Source organism: Somniosus microcephalus, chromosome 12 (assembly GCF_052327205.1).
Source record: "Somniosus microcephalus isolate GS21.2 chromosome 12, FLI_Smic_1.0, whole genome shotgun sequence".
NCBI classification, from domain to species: domain Eukaryota; kingdom Metazoa; phylum Chordata; class Chondrichthyes; order Squaliformes; family Somniosidae; genus Somniosus; species Somniosus microcephalus.
Window position 1 is genome coordinate 133,878,816 of NC_140998.1, and position 27,361 is coordinate 133,906,176.

The 27,361-nt window shown below is 48.9% G+C and overlaps 1 protein-coding gene across 2 annotated transcripts in view; it reads right to left on the reverse strand.

Moving 5' to 3' along the window:
- Nucleotides 1–27,361, reverse strand: part of slc10a1 (solute carrier family 10 member 1) — a 71,726-nt gene that overhangs the window by 13,670 nt on the left and 30,695 nt on the right. For both annotated transcript variants that reach the window (XR_015080304.1, XM_086003598.1), the window contains exons 3-4: nucleotides 22,501–22,679; nucleotides 9,012–9,214 (exon numbers count right to left, since the gene is read on the reverse strand). Coding sequence is in view for 1 of the 2 variants with exons in the window: in XM_086003598.1 (XP_085859724.1) it covers nucleotides 9,012–9,214; nucleotides 22,501–22,679 (382 nt within the window). In the remaining variant the exon portion in view is untranslated. The remainder of the gene's footprint in view (nucleotides 1–9,011; nucleotides 9,215–22,500; nucleotides 22,680–27,361) is intronic.

Below are 27,361 nucleotides of genomic sequence, written 5' to 3' on the forward strand. Positions count from 1 at the left end.
GGGGCCGAATGGCCTACACCTGCTCCTCTCTTATATGTTTCTCCCTAGAGATACCAGGCAGGCTGGCTCCTCTGATGGCCCATATTATAGGACCCTACTCAACATCGCTACAACAATGGTATAAACCAGCCTGAACAGAGTGAGTACAGAGCAACATCATTCTGCACCAAACCTTGAAAAGGACAGCACCCTGACTCAGTGTCATCCCCAAACACCCTCTCCTCCCTTGCCTGATTAATTGCGACACACTTTTAATCCCGAGTGTGCAGTGCTCTCCAGGTAAGTACAGCTATGATGACAACAAATGCCTGTCTCTGTAAGTACCATGTGAACAAAATGTAGAATGACTTAACAAAAAATCAAACTGAAAAAATGTAAAAAGAACTAAGGTCAAATGAATTGCCATTATTTACCAGGAATCTGCTTGCTATTTTGAGGAGGGAAAGAGACAAATAACATCAAAGTTTAAAATATTGCTACATCTCACATTCACCACATGTGCCTACATCCTGAATTTCTCTATCACAAACCAAATAGTGAGAAACGTACTTTGGTTGTTCTTGCCTGTAAATCTTAGGAAAGCTGTTTTATATCAAACTATCCCCTTCAATTTCCCCTTAATCCATAGTCTGTTACTTTCAAAGTCCTTTCTCAAAACCAGTTTGGGTATTTTCCATGTTTTAGTTCTGCTGTCAGCCCTGGTATGATCCTTATCTTGGCAATACAATCACGATTGCATCCTTTTTGTCTAAGGTCTGACAGCTCTTACTGCCAAGCAACCATTATAAGCTGTGCTTACCCATGGCATGTGCACTGACAATGGGAAGGGCTGGCCTCAATGAATTTTACGAAGTAGCTCTTCCCCCTACTTTCCATATGTTCCCTGCACATGGCTGGCTAATAGTGTGAAGATTTTAAAAGCTGGCTAGGCAGTAGCTCTTAAAGGGCTGCTGTTTGTCATTAAAGGGGGGAGGACTCTTTGTCAGCATTACATGGCAACAGGAGAAGCACAAGCATTGTTGTGAGGACAGGCAGGGAGCAAATTCATTGTCCAAATGTGTGCAATTAGGGCACTTTTGAGGAGTCATTGGACTTTTTGCTGCAGGAGGTGCTGCAAAGGAGGGTGATTCTCGGAAAGTCCCCCTCCTGTTAATGTACAGGTCCAAGCTGCATGGGTGGAGGTAGTACAGTGAGCTGATACAGGCCCAAAATAAGTCAATTTACTTCATGAGAACATAAGAACATAAGAAATATGAGCAGGAGTAGGCCATTGGGCCCCTCAAGCCTGCTCCGCCATTCAATAAAATCATGGCTGATCTGATCTTGGCCTCAACTCCACTTTCCTGCCCGCTACCCATAACCCTCGATTCCCCTGTAGTTCAAATATATGTCTATCTCCGCCTTGAATATATTCAATGACTCCGCCTCCACAGCTCTCTGGGGTAGAGAATTCCAAAGATTCACGACCCTCTGAGAGAAGAAATTCCTCCTCATCTCCATTTTAAATGGGCGAAGTGCAAAGGTAAATTTCACCCTTTGCTTACTTTATTACTACTGGGGTATGGAAGACATGGTACAAATGTAAATGTTCACCTGATTACTCTCAAGGAACTAGCATGCAAACCATGGAGATAACCTTTCCACCATTTCTGCATACACTTTTAATGCATTAAAGTTGCCGGACACAATTCTATTGGAGTACCTCAACAGTTCAAAGCGATGCTGTGAAGGAGTTCTGCCACCACAAATAGATTGTATTTTGCATTGCAGTGTGCTCACATGGAACAAGGTACACTGAACACGGGGGTGGGGGTGGGGGTGGGGGGGGGTTGGTGTTGGTGGTTAATGTTTGGAGTGCTCTGGCAATTTCTGGTCTTCATAATTTGAATTTGCTTCTATGCCAACGTTGCCCATAAGAGGGAGGACCAGGATAGTTGGTAGGGCAGCTAGGACTAGACAGACTAGATACAGGAAGGATGTTCCTGCTCCTATCTTCTATGTTTCTATGTTTCTATGTCAAACCAGCTTGTACAATTTCAGGAGATGGCCTTGGCTCTTTTTGGTTGTAAATCTCTGGAAGATATAGGCCAGGGCAAGTTTGAAGGGGTGGTGTCACGTCACAGCAAGTATTCTCCATTTATTACTACCATTCCCTTCCTCTGTCTCAATCATCACTGCAGGATCAAACTGTGAACAACAGGAGCATGATGCACAATATGATTTGCAACCTTGCCTCTCTTTGACGTTATTGCATCAGAGATGCTTACCAATTCTATTTTTCTTATAGGTTCTTCCCAAGATTATGACAGAAGACAAAGTGGCACCTTGGAACTGAGCACATCACAGCGTCAAACACTCCACCTGTCCAATGCACCTGCACAGAGTCCGGCCACCTGTGGAATCTAGATAGTGAGTTTGAAAAAGGAACAGCAGGAGATGCACCTCTCCCAAGTGAGGAGGAGCAGGTGGAAGTGGCAGGAGAACAGGAAACATCTGGCCAGGCCGCATTTCTCCACTGTATGAGCAAGGGGTGGTATCATACTGGGCCTGCCTTCAGGCAGGAGTTAAAGGAGAAGGAAAAGGGCTTTATGACATCCTTTAAATCCACCATCAGCAACTTGCGGCTGATAGTGAAGATTATATAGCACTGTACCTCCATATCACTGCAGTCATACGTAAAGGAATTACTCAAATGCAGAGTACCATGGAGCAAGTGATAGCTTTATGGATATCTACAGAGATGCCCCAAAGCACAGAACAATCAAATGCAGACCCAGTATCTCTCTCCAATGCAGTAATGGCTGCGATTGACAATTTGGGCATCCACTTACAGATTTGATAGGATGGCGGAATCACTGTTATGCAGATAATTTCAAGTCAGCTGGAAGAGGATGAGGAAGAACAAGAGGAGGAGGTCGATATGGAGGGATATGGTGCGCAGGCCACAAGATTTGCCCATTAATTTGTGATCAAGAATTACTTCCAGCAATGAATATATCTGTGCCCTCAGCAGTGTTGTCATTCCAATGAGAACATAAAAGTTGTTTGTCCTCAAAGAACATTCAGCACATTATCTGCTGTTGAAGCTCAAGGGCGATCTTTCAGCCTCCTCCCATCATTTGTTATCTTTCCAAAACCTTCCCCAACAAAGACTGCACTGAGCAATAAGATGATCATAGTTTATTTCATGATACTTACAGTAACGCAGTGCTCAAATTCCTATCACCGTGCTTCCCCTATAAGGGAAACCTATAATGTGTGCTTCTTCTACTGTGCAATCTTGTGCTTCATGAAGTGTTGTCTGAGTAGGAAGAGCGTATGTGGTGGCAGGTTGCTGTTGGTCATTGTGGGCCTTAAGAGATGGTAGTGGTGCTAAACCTCTGGATACAGAGTCTGAGATATATCCATTACTGGAAATAATTCTCAATTACAGATTGACAGACAAACCTCATGGCCTACACATCAGATACCTCCATGTTGACTTCTTCATTTTCTTCATCCTCTTCCTGCTGACCTACAGCCTACTCTTCATCCTGACTTCTCTTTTGATACAAAATTATGCAATATGTAGCAGATGGTTATTACTTTGGAAACCTTGGCTGGAACAATATGCCAGCTGAGCATTTCATATAACAGAATCGTTGCATCGGCATACCTATGGTGTGCACCACAGTTACTTGATTCATGGCATGGGCCTTATTATATCTGTGCTCTGTTGATGCGTGGCTATTTTTAAGTGTTAGATATTGGGAAGACTGAAGCCACTGTCTACAGTCCCTGCCTCAAACTCCATTCCCAAGCCACTGACTGTATCGTTCTCCCTGGCCACTGTCTGATGCTGAACCAGATCGTTTGCAATCTTGGCGTCCTATTTAACCCTGAGCTGAGCTTCTGACCCCACACCCTCTCCATCACCAAAACCGCCTACTTCCACCTCTGTAACATCGCCTGTCTCTGCCTTTGCCTCAGCTCATCTGCTGCTGAAACCCTCATCCATGCCTTTGCTACCTCTAGACACGACTATTCCAACGCTCTACCTCCCACCTTGCACCCTCCGTAAACTGTTCGGTCAATGCCACTGCAGTAAAGTGGAGGCAGCAAAGATGAGCCCCCTCTGACAGGTAGCACAGGTCCGGTCAATAAATATGGGTTCTTGGGCATTGACAGGTGCACACATACCACTTGAGGTGTCATTGAACCTGAAAATTTCACTCCCTCATGAAATCATCTTCTCATCTAATTATGTACCATTAGTGGAACAGCTAAAGGGATTCCCATCCTCAAAACTTTGTTAGTTGCAAGTTGTAATGCAACATCAATTAAAAAGACTGCAGGAGAGTCCAAAAAGCTATTCAAAAATGTAAAAGTGTAAAATACAAACAAATAACAACAATTTTCTACCAACTCCCATAGCGGCAGCCTTGCTTTAAGGATTATACTAAAGCAGGCCAGGACAGAGGTGGAGTGATGAGCCTATTTATATGGGAGAGCTGCGCAGTAGGTGCATAGCTTGGCAAAAACTCATGAAATATAAGCTTGTGCTTACTTGATGGGCTTGGCTGGCAAATTCCAAGGGCACGAAATCTGGAAGAGTGCAAATTAGGTACATGAAGACACGTGCCCAATATTGAATCCGTCCACTCACAGTAAGGTGCTAAAATCAGGGCTATTAAGAAAAGAACTGGTTTACAAAAAAGGACTGGATGGCACATTGAGCTAGAATACTATTCTTTCACCAATACACGGCCTGTAGAGACATAAAACATTTTTTCCCTCTCTAACAGCTGTGTAACAACACACTGCTAAGACATCATTTGTACAGTAAAGCACATATCTCATAGAATGGTGCAACTGAAGAGTCTCGATTGAATTGCTAATAGACATGAGTAGACAAAACTGTCCATAAATCTGGCAATGACCTCACTCAGCGGCGACAAGCATGGCTGGTGTGGAAATAGAATGATCAGGCCATGTAGCAAGCCAAATATGGAAGAGTTGAGAGGTCAATCATAGTTTCTGTGGTCTCTTAGATCTTTGCACAGGAGGGCTAGTTGTGGGAGCATGGTCACAACCAGTTCATCCTTGTGGCAGCAGCCCCTCCATCCGACAGAGCAGAATGGGAAGTGTAGGGTATTGCATGCTTGGCATATGATTCTGTATCACCCTGCTCCTATATGGTGAGGGTCAGCTTCCATTATTCTGCCTATTCTTTCTCTGTTGTCGAGTGGTCAAGGAGTTCCCAGAGTCTTGTTAGGATTTTAGTTGTTTTTATTTATTGGCGGTGTGTGTTTTTTATTATTGGGGTGGTGGTGAGAGATTTAAGTTGTGGAAATATAGCTCTAAGAAAATTGGTCTGGACTGGAATTTAACCAGTGCTGCTAGCTCCTTGTGATAAGCTTTGGATTTGAAAGCAGTTGAATAGGCCATGTGTCAGCGAGGTATTGATATATCATCATGCCACCCTTGTGGAATAGCTGGCTCACCCTGGTGACACCCATCTTAAGCCAGGGTCTGAAACTACTGAAGATATCTTCAGTGGAATCCATGCCTGTATGCACTATTATGGGGTGTGTCTGGGCCCCTGTCAATCTATTCTGCTGTTTTCCACAGAATTGGCAGAGAAAAGCCTCTGCCATTTAAATCTCTTGTATCATTATGATCTGACGCCCGCAATTACTCAGAGAGTTATCCGGCAAATAGCTGAGCCATAGAAAGGTCCCAGGTTTGATCCCCAGCCAGTGCTGAATTAGCTGCACTGAACCAGAGCAATAGTTAAGGTGGTGCAATCGATCTCAGTGCCCCTGAGTTGGAGATTGGAAAATGTTCCAGAGTTCCCACTCTCAATCTCTATCCAGTGGTGGCAATACATGCACTTGAGCACTGGGTGAGATCAGGATCAGCTTTGGCTGTCACGCTGTTTGTGGTCAAATACCCTTCAAACAGTCACTGTTGAGGCTCACACATTAATAATAGATGAGATCCTGGAGAGGAACTGGCACTTGTGGAACTGTGCTCAGTAAGGAGAGGAGAAAACTGGCAATCAGTTAATTCGTAAACCCTCAGTTGATTGGATTGGTTTTTCCAAAAAGTTTTCCTCCACCTTCCTCTGCTGCTCCTCCTCTGGAGTTGGTGACTCTTTTTGGGATCCAGTTCCACAGGCACCGGTACCCAACTAGCCATTCTTCATGTGAGAGCCAGACTGTGAGTATTGGCACATTATTTGAGCATGGGGGCATTAGAGTAGAGCCAGTTTCTGTACTCATCCAAAGTCCACACATGTGTAATTTCTAGCTAGGGTCACTGGATAACAATCAGGGGTGGCAACTCTGACTAACTTCTCAATTTCAGCACTCCCACCGCCGTCCAGCAGAGCTCATGTAACTCAACGCAGACCAGGCATCACACTTGGAGCCTTACTGGTCTCCATGGCTCAGTGTATTCATCCACTGGGTCATTGGGGAGCTGGTCAACTGGATTCTTGCATGAACTGTTAATTTATGAGGGACACTTTAGGAAGGGTCTTACAATGCCTTGGAGAGGGTGCAGAGGAGATTTGACAGAATGGTACCAGAGATGAGGGACTTCAGTTATATGAAACATAGAAACATAGAAGATAGGAGCAGGAGTAGGCCATTCGGCCCCTCGAGCCTGCTCCGCCATTCAATGAGATCATGGCTGATCATCCAAATTCAGTACCCTGTTCCTGCCTTCTCTCCATGTCCCTTGATCCCTTTAGCCTTAAGAAATATATACAACTCCTTCTTGAATATATTTAATGAATTGGCCTCTACTGCCTTCTTTGGCAGAGAATTCCATAGGTTCACCACTCTCTGGGTGAAGAAATTCCTCCTCATCTCTGTCCTAAATGGCTTACCCCTTATCCTTAGACTGTGACCCCTGGTTCTGGACTCCCCGACCATCGGGAACATCCTTCCAGCATCTAGTCTGCCTAGTTCTGTTAGAATTTTATAAGTTTCGATGAGATCCCCTCTCATTCTTCTAAACTCCAGCGAGTACAAGCCCAATCGACCGAATCTCTCCTCATACGTCATTCCTGCCATCCCAGGTATCAGCCTGGTGAATCTTCGCTGCACTCCTTCCATGGCAAGAACATCCTTCCTCAGATAAGGCGACCAAAACTGCACACAATACTCAAGGTGTGGCCTCACCAAGGCCCTGTACAACTGCAGCAAGACATCCTTGCTCCTGTACTCGAATCCTCTCGCTATGAAGGCCAGCATACCATTTGCCTTCTTAACCGCCTGCTGCACCTGCATGCTTACTTTCAGCGACTGGTGCACAAGGACACCCAGGTCTCGTTGCACTTCCCCTTCTCCCAATCTATAATAAACTGCCTTCCTGTTTTTGACACCAAAGTGGATAACCTCGCATTTATCCACATTATATTGCATCTGCCATGCTTCTGCCCAATCACCCAACCTGTCCAAATCATACTGGAGTTTCTCGGCATCCTCCTCACAGCACACACGCCCACCCAGCTTTGTGTCGTCTGCAAACTTGGCGATATTACATCTAGTTCCCTCGTCCAGATCATTAATATATATTGTGAATAGCTGGGGTCCAAGGACCGATCCCTGCGCTACCCCACTAGCCACTGCCTGCCACTCGGAAAAAGAGCCGTTTATTCCAACTCTTTGCTTTCTGGCTGCCAACCAGTTCTCTATCCAAGTCAATACCTTGCCCCCAATCCCATGTGCCTTAATTTTACACGCTAATCTCTTATGCGGGACCTTATCGAAAGCCTTTTGAAAATCCAAATACACCACATCCACTGGTTCTCCCTTATCTATTTTACCAGTTACATCCTCGAAAAATTCCAGTAGATTAGTCAAGCACGATTTAACTTTTGTAAAGCCATGTTGACTTTGTCCGATCCGGTCACTTTTTTCCAAGTGCTCTGCTATTACATCCTTTATAATGGACTCTAGCATTTTCCCCACTACCGATGTCAGGCTTACCGGTCTGTAATTCCCCGTTTTCTCTCTACCACCCTTTTTGTACAGTGGGGTAACATTAGCTACCCTCCAATCCATGGGTACTGTTCCAGAGTCTATAGAATTTTGGAAGATGACCAGCAATGCATCTACTATTTCTAGGGCCACTTCCTTAAGTACCCTAGGATATGGAGAGACTAGAGAAGCTGGGTTGTTCTCCTTAGAGCAGAGAATGGCCTCCTACACTGTTCCAATGAAGCTCAACGTAAGCTCGAGGAACAGCACCTCATCTTTCGATTAGGCACTTTACAGCCCTGCGGACTCAACATTGAGTTCAACAATTTCAGATCATAAGCTCTGCCCCCATTTTTTCGGACAGAAGGTCCTGATTCTGCTATTCCCATTTACACTTCTTCTAGACCCATCTTTTGTTTCTTTACTTGTCCCATTACCATCCCCTTTTGCCTTGCACCATCATCCCTTTTGTCATTTAATCCTGCCTGCCTTCCACCCTATCACAGACCTTCCTTTTTGTTCTTTCCTCCCACCAGCCCCCCTTTCCCTGCCTCTGTACTTGCTTAAAATCTGTTACATTTTCCAATTCTGATGAAAGGTCATCGACCCGAAACGTTAACTCAATTTCTCTCTCCACAGATGCTGCCTGACCTGCTGAGTATTTCCAGCATTTTCTGTTTTTATTTAAGGGTAAGGAGAGATTTAATAGAGGTGTTCAAAATGATGAGGGGTTTTGATAGAGTAAATAAGGCAAAACTGTTTCCACTGGTAGGAGGGTCGGTAATCAGAGGACACAGATTTAAGATAATTGGAAAAAGAACCAGAGGGGAGATAAGGAGAATTTTTTTTTTATGCACTGAGCTATTATGATCTGAAATGCATTGCCTGAAAAGGTGGTGGAAGCAGATTCAATAGTAACTTTTAAAAGGGAATTGGATATATAACTAAAAAGAAAAAAAATGTAGGACTATGGGAAAAGAGCAGGAGAGTGGGACTAATTGGAGAGATCTATGATTCTATGAAAAAAAATTGGTTACTTACTATGTTCCTTAGTTCTCTTTATCCTTTCATAACTTTGATAGATCACTACAAGAATGAGTGCTTCTGAAAGTTGAAACACCAAGAAAATTAATGGAAATAAGTAAAGAGCACCAATATCTTCTTGGCGGAAAGCAACTTTCAGGATGGTGGCACACAGCTGAATATTTTGGCATCCAGTTTCCATAGAAACTGTCCGTTTGCACCTGTAAAAAGAGAGGAAATTCGATGAAAGAGATTTTCTGGATAATGATCTTCAACGTGCTACTACAATTGGATCGGCCATTATGATGGTTCAGGGAACTGTGCTGATGAGGCTAGAGTTGCTTATATGAATAGACAGAGAATTTACAGCAAACAAAATAAGCCTAGCAGATTGAAGGCGGTACACTCTGTTCCATAAGTACTGGCTGGATTCAACAAAATGATAGCACACAAATTACTGTCGGTGATATTATCATACAAGTACTTATTGCGTTAACACCTCCATTTAAATAGCAGAGGGAGGAATTTGATAGGAGCATGTTAATGGTACATATGATAATATCACTGACTGATTTCCAGCTCTGGTCCTTTTTTCATAATTTTCCTCCAATTCTGACCATTCTTTTGGGCTTCTAAAAATGTCCCTGTCGTTTTGGAGACGTTGGGGTAGACCTTGACTTTGTGTGATAATGTAAAACGGGTGATAGCGAACCGGCAGCCCCTTTTACATCTTTCCCCATTTTTATTTTCATTGAAGTCAACTGACTCCAGATGGGGTCTGACCAAGTCTCTGTATAACTGAAGCAACACTTTCTTCCATTTCTATTCCAGACCCCTGAAGATAAAGGCCAATGTTCCATTCGTTGTTTTGATTACTTTTAGTACCTATGCACTAGTGATTTGTGTGCATGAACACCTAAATCCCTTTGCTCCGCCACAGCTCCTAGTCTGTCGCCATAAAGAAAATATTCCGATTTGTCTTTCTTGGATCCAAAGTTGATGGCCTCACACTTCCCCACATTGAATGACACCTGCCATAGTTTTGTCCACTCACTTAGTCTGTCTATTTCCCTTTGTAATGTTCTGCTCCCATCTACACAACTTACTATGCCTACTAACTGAGTGTCTTCTGCAAACATGGATATACAACTTTCTATTCCTTCTTCCAAGTCATTCCCCTCAGGGGTCAACTGACGCAGATATAAATCGATGTGTTTTATTTTAGAATTAGCTTCTACTTTTCTTGGAGTCAGGAATTTTCTCTGTCATGTGCTCCGAGCTCTCCTACTCCGATACTGCTGACAACCCCTACTGGATGCAGACATCCACCTTGACATACAGCTAGCGTCTATTTTACAACCAGGTGCTTGTTTCTGCTACATCTCAACCTGAAAGGTGTAGCTAAGCCTGTGGTGGCAGGTTGCTATTGGTCATTGTGGGCCTTAAGAGATGGTAGTGGGGCTACACCTCTGGATACAGAGTCTGAGATATATCCATTACTGGAAATAATTCTCAATTACAGATTGACAGACAAACCTCATGGCCTGCACATCCGATACCTCATTTTGACTTCCTCATTTTCTTCATCCTCTTCCTGCTGACCTACAGCCTACTCTTCATCCTGACTTCTCTTTTGATACAAAATTATGCAAATCAAAAATCAAATCAAATCAACTTTTATTGTCATTGTTAGTGCACAAGTGCAGTCCAACGAAATGTAGGCTTACGGCTCCCAAGAGTGTACATTTGGATTAAGACATTTAAACATTCAACATACATTTGGCTTCACAGAAATCACAGAAATCACAGAAACCCCACAGTGCAGATAGAGGCCATTTCGGCCCATCGAGCCTGCACCGACACCTATCCCACCCAATCCCCGTAACCCCTACACCAACACATATCCCACCCTATCCCCGTAACCCCACGTATTTAATCCCCCTAACACTAAGGGTCAATTAAATTTTTTTTTTTTTTTATCATAGCCAATCAACCTAACCCGCACATCTTTGGACTGTGGGAGGAAACCGGAGCACCCGGAGGAAACCCACGCAAACACGGGGAGAATGTGCAAACTCCACACAGACAGTCACCCGAGGCCAGATTCGAACCCGGGTCCCTGGTGCTGTGAGGCAACAGTGCTAACCACTATGCCACCGTGCTTGGAGTATATTAACATAAATATGACCATAATAAAGTGCATTGGCAGATGTGTAGGCTTTAGAGTTTATTTGTGGAGTTCAGTAGGATGACAGCCCTGGGAAAGAAGCTGTTCCTAAATCTGGTCGTACGGGTGCGAATGCATCTGTAGCGTCTCCCAGATGGTAGGAGGGCGAACAGACTGTGGCTGGGGTGGGTAGAGTCTTTGATGATGGACCGTGACCTCCGTAGACAGTGTTTCTGGTATATGTGCTCTATGGTCGGTGGCCGGGTGCCGGTAATACGTTGGGCAGTTTTGACTACCCGCTGCAGGGCTTTCCGGTCATAGTAGCTACAGCTGCCATACCATACTGTGATACAGTTTGTCAGGATGCTCTCTATAGTGCAGCGGTAAAAGTTAGAGAGGATCAGGGGTGACAGATTACATCCCTTCAGCCTCCTTAAGAAATATAGGCGCTGCTGGGCCTTCTTCACCAGAGAGGAGGTGTTGAGGGACCAGGAGAGGTCTTCCGTGATGTGGACTCCGAGGAACTTGAAGCTGTCCACCCTCTCCACCACAGCCCCATTGATGTGGATGGGGGTGTGACTTCCGCATTTGGACTTCCTGAAGTCCACAATGATTTCTTTTGTTTTCTTGGTGTTAAGGGCCAGGTTGTTATCGGCGCACCACTTCACGAGATGCTGGACCTCCTCCCTGTAGGCTGACTCATCATTGTTGGTGATCTGGCCTACTACCGTGGTGTCATCCGCAAACTTGATGATGGTGTTGGAACCATTAACAGCCACACAGTCGTGGGTGAAGAGGGAGTAGAGGAGGGGGCTCAGCACACATCCTTGTGGGGCCCCCGTGTTCAGGGTCAGTGGGGGGGAGGTGTGGTTACCTAATTTGACAGACTGGGGTCTGTTTGTTAGGAAGTCCAGGGTCCAATTGCAGAGGGAAGTGTTCAGGCCAAGAGTTTGGAGTTTGGTGGCCAGCTTGTTGGGGACGATAGTGTTGAATGCTGAGCTGTAGTCTATAAACAGCATTCTGATGTAGGTCTCCTTACCACCTAGGTGATTCAGTGCCGAGTGTAGAGCAGTTGTGATTGCATCCTCCGTTGATCTGTTTGCACGATAGGCAAACTGGTGTTGGTCAAGGGAGGCAGGAACACTGGCTTTGATGTGGGCTAAGACCAGTCTCTCGAAACACTTCATTATGATGGGTGTGAGTGCGACAGGTCGATAGTCATTCAGACACGTCACAGCCGTTTGTTTTGGCACAGGAATAATGGTAGCGGTCTTGAAGCATGTAGGGACTACTGCCTGGGCCAATGACAGATTGAAGATGGCGGTGAAGACATCAGCCAGCTGATCAGCACATTCCTTGAGTACCCGTCCAGGGATGCTATCCGGTCCAGCAGCCTTTCGTGTGTTCACTCCGCGTAGAACACCCCTTACGTCGGAGGTCGACAGAGTGAGCACCTGGTCTTCCGGGGGTGGCAAGGCTTTGGTAGCCGGCTCCATGTTGTCCCTGTCGAAGCGAGCGTAGAAGTTGTTAAGCTCCTCCGGAAGGGAGGCATCGCTAACCGGGGGACTGGTGTTTTTGCCCTTGTAGTCAGTGATGGACTGGATGCCTTGCCACATGCGCCGGGGGTCCAAGTTGTTGCGGAAGTGATCCTCTCCGCAGTGTCTGTTTCCTTTTGGCAGTCCTGATACCCTGTTTTAGGTTGGTCCTAGCTGCACTGTAAGCCGCCGCGTACATGTAGCAGATGGTTATTACTTTGGAAACCTTGGCTGGAACAATATGCCAGCTGAGCATTTCATATAACAGAATCGTTGCATCGGCATACCTATGGTGTGCACCACAGTAACTTGATTCATGGCATGGGCCTTATTATATCTGTGCTCTGTTGATGCGTGGCTATTTTTAAGTGGTAGATATTGGGAAGACTGAAGCCACTGTCTTCAGTCCCCGCCTCAAACTCCGTTCCCAAGCCACTGACTGTATCCTTCTCCCTGGCCACTGTCTGATGCTGAACCAGATCGTTTGCAATCTTGGCGTTGTGGCGACACGCCACCACTGGACATAATCCGCTCATGGCGGCACGGACAGTTTAAGCAGACGCCCCCAGCCGGGGGCCCTTTCCTCCAGCAACTTGTTTCCCGCAGGGACAGGCTGCCGGGAGCACTTCCTGTCTGGGGAGTATTTAAGTGGTTGCACGGGCTTTTCCAGTTTCTCTTTGCCATGAGGTTGATTAAAGCAGTTGTGTTTCACCAACTCTGGTCTCGACTCCCACGTTTGCCGTGGTATCTCAACACTGGTGACCCCGACGCTCAGGACGAATCCTAAGTTAGCATGGCGGATACAAACGCAGTCACGGTTAAACTACCGGACTTTTGGGAGAACCTGGTCGAGGCCTGGTTTGTTCAAGCCGAGTCCAGATTCTGGCTGAAAAACATTACAGTCGACGCCACGAAGTACGACTACCTCGTCGCCTCTCTCACCTACGCCACTGTCCCCAAGGTTTGGGCAGCGCTGCAGGATCCACCAGTGGAAGGCAAGTACGAACATCTGAAGGCCGCGCTCCTTAAAAAATTTCAAGAGTCCTCTTACCAGCGCAACTGCCAACTCCTCGACCTCCCCGGCCTTGGTGACACTTCACCGTCGGATCTGCTTTCCCACATGCTGTCCCTCTCGGACGACAAAAACCCCGGCGCCCTCTTTCGCACGCTTTTCATTCGGCAGCTCCCTGCCAGCATCCGCCCGCTCATTGTGGAGTCTGGCTCCACGGACCTGAATGAGATAGCCGCAAAGGCCGACCGGCTGCTCTCTGCGCAGACCGCCCGCGACATCGCGCCCAACCTCACGGCAACGACCACGTGGTCTCCCCGGCCCACTAGGCCCGATCGCCCTTCCACTCCGGGTCACTGCTACTACCACACCCGTTTTGGCACTAGGGCCCAATGCTGCACGCCACCGTGCACTTTCAACCCCCCCCCCGCACCGGCCCCCACGATGGCCGCGGGGCAAAAGGGGCCTCTACTGTACGTCACCGACGACAGCACCAACCGCCGATTTCTGTGTGACACAGGGGCCCAGCACAGCATCACCCCCGCCTCCGCCCTCAAAATCCAACACGGCGCACGGGGTATCACGCTGGCCGCAGCCAATGGCTCTGACATCCGCACATACGGCACCCGCATGGTCACGCTCGACCTCGCAGGCCGCTGCCAGCGCTGGGAGTTCCTCACAGCCAGGGTCCTCTGCCCACTCATCGGCGCCAACTTCCTACGCGCCCACGGCCTCCTTGTCGACATTCCGAGGCACCGCCTCATCGACATCAATACTATGGACCCCATCCCTGGCGCATTCACCCCGGCCCGTTCGGCCGGCCTGACGACCTACTGCCTCGCCAGAGCCACGGACGACTACTCGGCATTTCTAGCCGAGTTTCCCGCCCTCAATAACCCGACCTTTTCGGCCAAAGCCGCCAAACACGGTGTGGAGCACTATATCCCCACCACCGGCCCCCCGGTTTCTGCCCACGCCCGCAGACTCAACCCGGCCAAGCTGGAAATCGCGCGGGCCGAGTTCACCACCATGGAGCAACTCGGCATCATCCGCCGCTCCAGCAGCCCTTGGGCCTCGCCCCTCCACATCGCCCCCAAGCCCGGCGGAGGCTGGCGCCCCTGCGGGGACTACCGCCACCTCAACGATGCCACCACCCCCGACCGATACCCGGTGCCGCACATCCAGGACTTCTCGGCCCGACTGGCCGGACGAACCGTCTTTTCCAAGGTCGACCTGGTGTACCACCAAGTCCCCGTACACCCCGCGGACATCCCCAAAATGGCCATCATCACCCCATTCGGCCTGTTCGAGTTCCTGAGGATGCCCTTCGGCCTCAAGAATGCAGCCCAGGCTTTCCAGCGCCTTATGGACTCAGTCCTCTGGGACCTGAATTTCCTATTCGTCTATCTAGACGACATTCTCGTGGCCAGCTCCTCCCAACAGGAACACCTCAAACACATTCGCATCCTGTTCGGGCGCCTAGCCCAACACGAGCTCATCCTCAGCCCAGCGAAGTGCCAATTCGGCCTAGCCGAGATCGATTTTCTCGGTCACCACATCACCCCTGCTGGGGCCGTCCCCCTGCCCAACAAGGTGCAGGCCGTCCAGCAATTCCCCCGCCCCAAAACCATCAAGGGCCTCCAGGAGTTCCTCGGGATGGTGAACTTCTACAACAGGTTCATTCCCAGAGCTGCAGCCCTCATGAAGCCCCTATACGACTCCCTCCGAGGTAAATCCGGCAAGATGGCCGTAGCCTGGACCACTGACACGTCAGCCGCCTTCGACGCCACCAAAAACGCGCTCGCCGACGCCATCCTGCTCGCGCACCCGAGGGCCGATGCCCGGGTCGCGCTCACCACCGACGCCTCCGACCATGCGGTCGGAGCCGTGTTCGAGCAGTGGGTCAATGGCGCGTGGCAGCCACTTGCCTTCTACAGCCGCCAACTGCGCCCCCCGGAGGTCAAATACTCTACTTTCGACCGCGAGCTCCTCGCGCTCCACCTGTCGGTCCGCCATTTCAGGTTCCTCCTGGAGGGCCGCCCCTTCACCGCGTACGTGGACCACAAGCCGCTCACATACGCGATGGCCAAGCACACCAAACCCTGGTCCGCTAGGCAGCAACGCCAGCTCGCGGCCGTGTCCGAGTTTACTACGGACATCCAGCACGCCTCCGGTAGAGACAACGTTGTCACCGACTGCCTTTCCCATCCCGCCATCTGCGCGAATCACCTCGCGGTTGATTACGCGCAACTAGCAGCGGCCCAGCTCATGGACCCAGACCTCCTCTCGGTGGCTACCAGCCTGCCAGGGCTACGCCTAGCCAAGGTCGCGCACGGGCCCGAAGCCACGGCAGTCACTTGCGCCGTCTCACTCGGCCAACCCAGGCCGGTCGTCCCTGCAACCTGGCGCCGCCGCATCTTCGACGCGCTACACGGGCTCTCCCATCTGGGTTCCCGCGCATCCATCAAACTCCTCTCCCAGCGCTTCGTCTGGCGCAGCCTCAGCAAAGATGTTTGGACTTGGGCCACCTCCTGCCTCGCCTGCCAACGGGCTAAGGTACAGCTGCACACAAAAGCACCCCTGGGAGACTTCGAGGTACCCAGCCGCCGCTTCGACCACGTACACGTCGACATCTTCGGTCCTCTGCCGCCATCGCAAGGCCAAACTTATCTCCTCACGATGGTCGACCGCTACACACGCTGACCTGAGGCAGTGCCGCTGACCTCCACCACCACAGCCGACATCGCCAGGGCGTTCGTTAACACCTGGGTCGCAAGGTCCGGCGTACCAGCCGACATAACCTCCGACAGAGGCGCCCAGTTCACCTCTGAACTCTGGACGGCCACAGCACGCAACCTCGGGGTGACGCTCCACCGAACCACGGCGTACCACCCGCAGGCCAATGGGCTGTGTGAACGCTTCCACAGGTCACTCAAGGCCTCACTCCGCGCCGGCTTGCAGGACAGTACCTGGACTGACCGCCTACCGTGGGTGCTACTAGGCCTACGCACCGCGGTCAAGGAAGACCTCCAGTCCTCGGCAGCGGAGTTAGTCTACGGACAACCACTGCGCGTACCAGGCGAATTCCTCCCGGAGGCTACCACGCCTTGGTCGGCCGAACAGCAGCGGCTCAACTCTTTCTCTTCCGCTCAACAGTTCGCCCCACTTCCGGTCAACCGACACGGCGAACTCGCACCTCACGTCCCGCCAAACTTACAGCAGTCACGCTTCATTTTCGTGCGACACGACGCGCACCGCAGACCCCTGCGACCCCCGTACGATGGACCGTACGAGGTACTACAAACCAGGGACAAGGTCTTCAAGCTGCGACTCGGCGACAGGGTCGACACAGTCTCCATCGACCGGCTCAAACCAGCACACACAGAACCAGGGGAACAGGTCCCCGTGGCCCGACCTCCAACTAGAGGCCGTCCCGCCAGCAAGCCAGCACAGCCGGCGGCAAACCGCCCGGCCCCTCCAACTAGACCGGCGACCACTCAGAGCCGCTCCGGCAGAACCATTAGACCACCATCACGACTCGTCCACTCCTCCTAAGCGGATTCTGGGGGGAGCTCTGTGGCGACACGCCACCACTGGACATAATCCGCTCACGGCGGCATGGACAGTTTAAGCAGATGCCCCCAGCCGGGGGCCCTTTCCTCCAGCAACTTGTTTCCCGCAGGGACAGGCTGCCGGGAGCACTTCCTGTCTGGGGAGTATTTAAGTGGTTGCGCGGGCTTTTCCAGTTTCTCTTTGCCATGAGGTTGATTAAAGCAGTTGTGTTTCACCAACTCTGGTCTCGACTCCCACGTTTGCCGCGGTATCTCAACAGCGTCCTATTTAACCCTGAGCTGAGCTTCCGACTCCACACCCTCTCCATCACCAAAACCGCCTACTTCCACCGCTGTAACATTGCCTGTCTCTGCCTTTGCCTCAGTTCATCTGCTGCTGAAGCCCTCATCCATGCCTTTGCTACCTCTAGACATGACTATTCCAACGCTCTACCTCCCACCTTGCACCCTCCGTAAACTGTTCGGTCAATGCCACTGCAGTAAAGTGGAGGCAGCAAAGATGAGCCCCCTCTGACAGGTAGCACAGGTCCAGTCAATAAATATGGGTTCTTGGGCATTGACAGGTGCACACATACCACCTGAGGTGTCATTGAACCTGAAAATTTCACCACCTCATGAAATCATCTTCTCATCTAATTATGCACCATTAGTGGAACAGCTAAAGGGATTCCCATCCTCAAAACTTTGTTAGTTGTTAGTTGCAAGTTGTAATGCAACATCAATTAAAAAGACTGCAGGAGAGTCTGGCCTGCCAAAGTGAATTCACATTGAATGACATCTGCCATAGTTTTGTCCACTCACTTAGTCTGTCTATGTCCTTTTGTAATGTTCTGCTCCCATCTACACAACTTACTATGCATACTAACGGAGTGTCTTCTGCAAACATGGATATACAACTTTCTATTCCTTCTTCCAAGTCATTCCCCTCAAGGGTCACCTGACACAGATATAAATCAACAGCCTAGAAATTGGGTATAGCCCCGCTTGAGGCGTTAGAACTGGCGCTGCGCAAAGTTTATAGCCAGACGAAACTTATCGCCGCCTGACGCGATATTGGGTTGCATCGCCCCCAAAGGGGATTGAGGTGCTAATTCAGCCGTTGCACGGTGCTCTTAAGGTGCAAAAGTTCAGGCGCTACTCAATATCGACGCGGACGGGCGCAGCTCAGGTGATCTCAATTACAGGAAAGCACGAGACCTCCAGGCGCCGGCCGGCTCTTAAAGGGGTGGGTCAGTCAGCCTGAGCTTCAACACCCAATGCCCTGTAGGCCTCAGAATCGGCGCTCGCTCTTGTCTGGCGGTACAAACTTGTTCAGCATGGAGAAGGTTAGACAGAGAGCAGAGCGCTTCAGCACTGAGTCTCTGGACCACTTGGTGGCTGCAGTTGAACACCGTCGAGAGGTCCTGTATCTGGATAATGGCAAGAGGCCGAATCAGAAGGCTTACCGATGATCTTGGAGGGAGGTTGCTGTGAGGGTCAACTCCAGCAGCATGGTGACCAGGACCCCTGTTCAGTGCAGGAAGAAATTCAACGACCTCACACGGATCGTTAGGGTGAGTGATGGTTTAGCGAACTTGTGCTTCCCTCCATCTGCAGCTGACTTCGGGCACCCTGCTGCAATGATGCCCCAATGGCCATCTGTCAGCATGCACCCATGGCCCTTTCTGGGCACACACATGGACAGATGTCTCAAGGCCTCATGTAAGGGCTCTTGCACCATGGGGGGCATGCGATGAGGTCTCAAGGCCTCATGTAAGGGCTCTTGCACCATGGGGGGCATGCGATGAGGTCTCAAGGCATCATGTAAGGGCTCTTGCACCATGGGGGGTATGCGATGAGGTCTCAAGGCATCATGTTACAGAACCTCCCCTTCTTTCCCCTGCAGTCCAAGCTGGCGATGATTCGAAAGGAGCAGCGTCGAACCGGTGGCGGACCTCCACAAGTGGTCACTCTCACGGATCTGGAGGAGAGAGTGCACCAGATACTTGGAGGATGTCTGTCTGGTCCTGTGACCACTGCATCTGCCGACCCCATTACCGACAGCGAGGGTAAGACTCTCACCTTTTTCACCTGTTGCCTTCCACTTGGTCCCCCGCCAGCATGCATCCTCAGTGTGCAGCCATGTCAGAGCCTTGCCGCAATCTGGCATGCCTTTCAGCAAAGCTGTCCTTTTGCTAAAGCCACTCTTCCACCTCCCACTTTCAGATGAAGCAGCACCAACTTGGGCTCAACGCGCTGAAGCTGCCAGTGCGAGTGCCACCGGAGGCGAGGACCAGGAGGAATCCGGACCAGCCGTTGCAGAATCCGGGGAGCTGACACATCTACAGACTGGGGATAGTAGTCCCCTGGAGGGGAGGGGGGGGTGCTCTGAGGAGGATGAACCAGTTGCCGGACCAAGCGGCATGCAGCAACGCATGGGGGATAGGCAAGTTCGACCACCGTCTCCCCGGAGGGCAAGGCAGGTCATGATGACTGCTGCACAGAGTGCAGATGAGGTCCGTCGCCTGGCTGAGATGAGCAAACAGGCTCGGGTCAGACACACGGAGCTGATGGCTGCAGTGGAGAAGATGCCTGAGTCAATAGATTCATTGGCTAGGAGTATGTTGGACTTCGGGGCAACAATGGAGAGGACTCTCCAGGGCTTTGGGGCAACATTGGAGAGGACTCTCCAGGTGTTCGGGGAAACAGTGGACAGGTCTATCCAGGGCTTCGGGGCAACAATGGACAGGACTATCCAGGGCTTCGGCCCAACAATGGAGAGGACTGTCCATGGCTTTGCATCGGCTATGGAAAGGACTGTTCAGGGCTTCGGACAATCCCTGGAAAGGTCTGTGCAGGGCTTGTCCGAGGCAGGGGAGCAGTCGGCACCTGCCTTGTCCGAAGCAATGGGAAGAACTGTCCATGCCTTCTCCGAAGCACTGGCACCTGGCACACAGGTCCTCACTGTTGCCACGCGGTCACTTGCTGGGCTCCTCCACAGCCAGATTGACGCAACGCGATCTCTCACTGTAGCCACCCTCTCTGCATCAGTTAGGATCACCCCGGGCCCTTCCAGTCCCATACAAGGCCAGGAATCAGTGGAGCATGCGATTGTGGTGGATGAGCCGAGCCGCTCCCCTCAGATAGCCAGTGTGTCGTCCGACCATGGTGCAGGTGTCCTCTCTCGGCAGGAGACCATTGCACATGCCAGCGCTGGGACGCCTGCATTGCAGCTGCCACCACCTGCAGGCCACACTGCTTCCAGCCATGGTCACATCAAGCATCCTGCGTCCACACCCTCCAAGGCCAGAGGTCGGCCAGGCCGTCCCTCAGGGGCTTCTGCGCTTCCAGACAGTGAGCAGGCGTCCCCCAGCCTTCAGGCCGCCACTGGGGTCCAATTACGTAGGAGCAGCAGGGAGGGAAGGGGCCGGGCGCGAAAGAGAAGTCGTTCTCCCTCAAGGGGCCAGTTGTAGAGGGAGGTGCTGAGACGTTTGTTTGTCCAAATTCAAGGACACCCTCACCTGTTGTGATATTTGCAGAAGGTTTGTTGAGTTTTGCGGCTTTGCCGAACAGTTCACAGTTATTTTGAAAGTTATGATTTCTGTTGACATTATGTTGTTTAGCTGTAATGAAAGACTTTTGTGCCAATAAACAGAAGTTTCAATGTGGCATGGTGCATGTGACTACTTTCAGTGATGCTGGCATTCAGAGGCCCTCAAACATCCAAAGTGCGCATGAGTTAAGACTCTCATCATTCCGCCACAGGGGTGTCGACAGGAGTCCAGATGAGCCTCTGACGTATGGCCCTTCCACTTTCAGCAGCCCTTCCATCTTCCTCCTCCTCCTCCTCCTCCTCCGCCTGCTCTTCCTCCTCCTCCTGCTCCTCCTCCTCATACTCCTCCTCCTCCGCCTGCTTGTGCAGGGTCCGAGAGAAGGTAATGAATTGACGCCTTTGCCTATAAAGGGCATCTGTAACTTGCCAGATGCAACAGTGGACTGCAGCCTGAGCGACAGTCGCATTGTCCCCAATGGCTGACTGAAAGGATCTGTTGGCATAAAAATGGAGGCCATCAGTCAGTTTAGCGATCATGGACAGAGAGGTTCTGCAGCGTTCACGCGGCTGCAGATCCTGACCAAGCAGGTGGCACAGATCAGTAACAATGTCCCTCCAGAATCGGAGCCTTCCCAAACACTGCTCCTCCGACATGTCAAGGCTTGTCACCTGCTGCCTAAAGACCCTCGCAGCATCCCGTCGGATTGGCCGACCTCCATTGCCCCTCCTCCTTCTGGCCAATCCCGGTCCTCTCTCCCGCCATCTCTCTGCCCCTTCACAGTGTTGGGCGATGAGGCCGTCGCCCTCCAAACAAGCTCCCATTCCGATGCCAGTTGGTCAAAAGGCTTTTAGGTGTAGTGCTGCAAGTGCTTCGGACAGGGTTGAAGGTCCCAAGTACTGTAAAGCTAAATTCCCAGAACTCCGCTCCACATTAGCTCGCCAACTCTCTCTAGCAACGATCGCAATGAGCAGGCCAAGTGGCAGAAGATTCTGCACTAGAGCTGTCCCCTTTAAATAGCGCCCCCCTACTCCGAGAAGGGCCTGTTAGCCCTCCCTCGAACTGTCACTAATAGCGCTGGGCGCTAAGGCTCCGGGCGCCACCCAATATGCGCTCAGGCGCTCCTAAAAGGCGTTGCACACTGAAATGACGTCATGAGCTGCTTGCGCTCGCGGGCGCGCGCAAACACTTAACGCAGGCGCTAAATGTATAGTCAATATCTGAGTTGTCGCTATCTTCATAGCGTCCGCCCCAACATAGGGCATCGCCCCAATTCTAGGTCTCTTTAGGTGCTCAGCGCTGGCGCTACCAACCCAATTTCTAGGCCAACGTGTTTTATTTTAGAATTAGTTTCTACTTTTCTTGGAGTCAGGAATTTTCTCTGTCATGTGCTCCGAGCTCTCCTACTCCGATACTGCTGACAGCTCCTACTGGATGCAGACATCCACCTTGGCGTACAGCTAGCTTCTATTTTACAACCAGGTGTTTGTTACTTCTATATCTCAACCTGACAGGTGTAGCAAAGCCAATGATTGCACTTCCATTGTAATTAGTGCATAATTTAAATATATGCAATATAGCTTCTATTCCTCAGTTGGCGGATCCAAAACAGCGGCATAAAATAAGGGAGAAAAGACAACTATTCCGATTGTTAAGACAAAACTATTTGTACTGCAATTAATTACGCATGTTACCTTTCAGGTAACCTGCATAAACAGGAGAGGGCATATCCTAAAGTATATCCGATAGTGGGCATCAGTGCTGTGGTGGCAAGCAGGCGAGGGGAGAAGAGTATCCACAGAGTGTCCCCAATTGACATTCCTGACAAGATGCCAATTATTATTGCTGTGATGAGAAGAATAAACAGGCCAGTCTAAAAGAGAAACATGTGAGATTAATATAACAGAATACCTTCAACGAAACAATCTGTCAAAGGCTCAAACACCAACAGTGTGTCTCTAGTTGCTGTAGTGGCACAATCAGTCCCCAATTTTAACTCAAATGAATTCTGCAACTTCTCAGAAGCCACTTATGCCATTTCTGCAGTGGGTCACTATCTGGGGCCGTTTGCCGGAATGAAACATTAACCTGGCAATTGCTGCTGGTGATGTTAGTGGGTAAACACATATTGAGCTCAACAAGTTCTTCTGTCTGCTATTTTAGTCCATTTATTTTAAGTAGGTTAGTGCCGCCTTTAAAATAGTGGACAGGAATATGATACAAACACACTAAGTACTTGTCTGCTAATATTGCCAGCAGCAATTTGTAGGTTAGTGCATCTCTCAAGAGAGCAGCCTTATGTCTCATGGTGACTTTTGCATGTAATAAAATCATAGACCCTCAAAATCTTAACATTAAAAGTTATTAGAATATTGAGGTTCTTGCTCTTCCCTGTTACAAGAGGGATTGACACATTACACCTTACCACATATTCATTGTAGGAGGAAAGAAAAATAAAGAGAAATGTCTTTGACCAGGAGAATGGTCAGCACAGAATGTTCATGCGTATCTTCAAAAGAAGGCAGTGCTGGATCCTATTATTATTAATATGATTATTTACAATGATTTGAATGTGCAAAGGGCCTAACACCAGTTTGAAGCGTGGGCCTTGGATGCCAATTTACGTGCCTACACCAATTTTGCCTCCTGTCTCCTAATGAGCATGCACTTCCTGCCCACTGTATTGAAGGCTTAGTTGGCCATTTCGTGCTCAAAAAATGGGCGCTGCACAGTCAAATTTGTAGACCATTGTTATTTAAAAAAAATCTTGTCTAGAGGGAAAAGAAGCTGGGACGGCCTGTCCCATCCTGTGGTAGTGTACAGACAGGTAATTAAGGAGCATTGTTTAGGATGGCTGTGATGAATTCCACAAACCAGACTTTCACACCCTGGATACAAAAGATTTAAAAGGGAATCCGTCTCTCGTGCTGCTCTATTCCTTAGTACAAAGACCATCACATTTTGGAAGGCAGAAAGCACGGTAGCAAGTGATGACAGTGGAGGCCTAAAAGTAAAAAAAAAAGGCCAGATAAACACAACCAACTTCTTCCCCACAAAATAGAACAACTGAACCTTTCATTATTTTGTGAAGTATGCTGTCAAATAAATTATCGGCAGATGGTTAATGACTGAGATAAAGTGTATATCATGAAAGGACTGGACATCAATGTTATAAAAGCAAAAGGAAAAGTCTATGATAAACACTTAAAATACGATGGGGACAAGATCGACTGCAATTTGGGGAATGATCTGCTGTGATCTTACTGTGTGTAAAAACCAGTCCAAATTCCAGACATGGGAAGTGGGTGAGTTTTCTGCCTGCCAGCCTGGACAAAGCACAGCTTTGGGAAAGTGCCCGGTGGCTGGAATTCTGGCCAGCGCACCCTCATTATGTCCGGTTTAAGCTTTGCCTTCAACATTAACTGTGACTTTGTACTCACCCTTTCTTTAGAACACAGGAAGAATCAGATTTTGGGGGAAGGACACAGATGGGACAATGTTTCCTAAAGCCCTGCCCATCGAGAAATCTATGTCTGCGAAGAAGGTTTTCACTCCAGTTACTGAATCCAAGAATTTGATGCACTTGATTGATAAATTATAGTAGTCACGGTGATCCCATCATAATCTGTTTGACGTTCAAGGAATTTTAGATAAATTAGTTAATCTCAGGGAAGATAAAGTGCCAGGGGCTGATGGGATGCGTCCTCGGATTCTGTCGGAATTGAGGAAGAAGTTTGTAGAGGCCCTAGGAATTATATTTAAGGGCTCTATTGGGAGTGGATGCATGCCAGAGGATTGTAGAATGGCCAATGTAATACCCATTTTCAAAAAGGGAGACAGAGCTAAGCCAGGTAATTTACATCTGTGGTAAGTTTGCTGATGATAAAAAGCAAGGTGGGAAAGTAAGCTGTGAGGAGGACACAAAGAGCTTGCAAAGGGATATAGACAGGTTACGTGAGTGGGCAATAAGGTGGCAGATGGAGTATAATGTGGGGAAATGTGAGGTTATTCACTTTGGTAGGAAAAATAGAAAAACAGAATATTTTTAAAATGGTGAGAAACTATTAAATGTTGGTGTTCAGAGAGATTTAGGTGTCCTCATACAGGAAACACAGAGGGCTGGATTTTACCAGCCCTGAGGAGGTGGGTTTGGAGGCGGGACTGCTGGGAAAACTGCTCCCAACCTGCCTCCAACCAATCTTCCTGGGAGTCGGGTACCCGATTTGCACAGGGACCCGACTCCTTGTGGCGGGAAGAGGATTATAGCCACTTAATTGTCTGTTAACAGCTAGTTAACAGGCAGTTAAGAGGCTTTTTCCCATTTTGAGACTTCTGCTATGGGCTTCCCGACGTTGGAGAACCCTGCCAAGGTAAGTGAGGTGTGCTGTGGGTCTGTTGTAACGTTTGTGTATAGATGACAGCTGTAGAATTGGTGTGAAGGATGCAATGAGATACTGGTGAGTATCAGAGGTAAGGAAATGTTGGGAAAGTCATTTTTAATGTGTTTAGATTTTTCTGTCAGTGACAAGCTTTGAAGTGTTTGTGTGGCCTCACCTCAATGGGAGAAGTGACAGAACGCTTCTGTACCCTCACCTGCAGCTGTCATCTGTTTTATCCTAAGGAGAGAGTCATTGGAGAGCCTGGGTGAAAGGGCTCACCTTTGTACAGTGATTGTCAGTGTTTGACAGCACCTCAATGCTTTCAAACACTGTCAAATCATCTGTCAAAAATAAATGCTTCATGTCCCTTTAAGAAAACCAGCAGATGAAGCGTCATCAACTGACGTCATCTGACACTTGCTTTCCCTTAATTGGCCAGCAAGCCCGCAGGGCGGGCTTAACAAGGCCAACCAAGGGAAAATAGTGTCTGTGCGTCAGACATCACTGGGGGCGGGACTAGAACCCAGAAGGCAGCAGTCCCACCCCCAACTCATCTTGGCAGGTAAAATCCAGCCCAGAGAGTTAGCATGCAGGTACAGCAAGTCATTAGGAAGGCAAATGGCATACTGGCCTTTATTGCAAGGGGGTTGGAGTACAAGAATGAGGAAGTCTTGCTGCAATTGTACAGGGCCTTGGTGAGACCACATCTGGAGTACTGTGCACAGTTTTTATCTCCTTATCTAAGGAAGGATATACTTGCCTTGGAGGCAGTGCAATTAAGGTTCACTAGATTGATTCCTGGGATGAGAGGGTTGTCCTATGAGGAGAGCTTAAGTAGATTCGGCCTATACTCTCTGGAGTTTAGCAGAATGAGAGGTGATCTAATTGAAACATATAAATTCTGAGGGGGATTGACAGGGTAGATGCTGAGAGGTTTCCCCTGGCTGGAGAGTCTAGAACTAGGGGGCATAGTCTCAGGATAAGGGGTCGGCCATTTAAGACTGAGATGAGAAGGAATTTCTTCACTCAGAGAGTGGTGAATCTTTAGAATTCTCTACCCCAAAGGGCTGTGGATGCTGAATCATAGAATATAATCAAGGCTGAGATAGACAGATTTTTGGAGTCTAGGGGAATCAAGGGATATGGGGAGCGGATGGGAAACTGGAGTTGAGGTTGAAGATCAGCCATGATTTTATTGAATGCTCTTAATTCTTATGTTCTTAGGGAAAATGTTGGAGTCTTTAATTAAGGATGAAATTACCACATATGTATATAAAGAGAAAGTAATTAGAAGCAGCCAGCACAGATTTCAAAAGGGACAATCCTGCTTGACAAACCTCATAGAATTCCTTGCGGAGGTATTAGACATGGTAGATGGGAAAAGTGCAGTGGATGTAGTGTGCATGGACTTTAGAAAGGCCTTTGACAAGGTTTTTCACCAACACCACATGGGAGATTACTAAAGACGTTTAAGGTTATGAAATAAGGTGAGGAATAGCAAACTGGATTAAAAATTGGTTAGAAGGGAGAAAACAGAGAGCTAAGAGTAGTTTTTCAGTGTGTTTGGAAGTGGGTAGCATTGTACCTCAGGGTTCAGTTCTAGGACCCCTTCTGTTCACTGTGAATATCCATGATTTGGATATTGGCTTTGAGGGAGTGGTCTCGATATTTGCAGATGATACCAAAATTAGTAGGTATAGTTAATTACTTAGAAGACCAAAGCAAACTGCGAGAGGATATTGGTAAATTGGGAGAATGGGCTAAAAGGTGCCAGGTGGATTTCAATGACAGTAAGTGTGAGTTGATGCATTTTGGTAAAAAAATAACAGCAGTAATTCTACTCTGAATGGAAGTAGATTTGGTGCTGTGGACAAGCAGAGGGGCTTGTGCGTACAGATTCACAGGACATTAATGGCAGCACCTCAGGTTGATAGGCTGTAAAAAGAGGTATTCTAATTCTAGGTTTTATCTCAAGAGGTACAGAATACAAAAGTTAAGAAGTAATGGCGAGCCTATATAAAACCTTAATAAGACCTCAGATAGGGTACTGTGTGCAGTATTAAGGCTACAGAGAGGGTACAAGACAGATTCACTAGGATACCGCCTGGTATGCGGAGATACCAATTCAAAGAAAGAAAAATTGGGGGGGTGGTGGGTGGGATATTCGTGGCCGCCA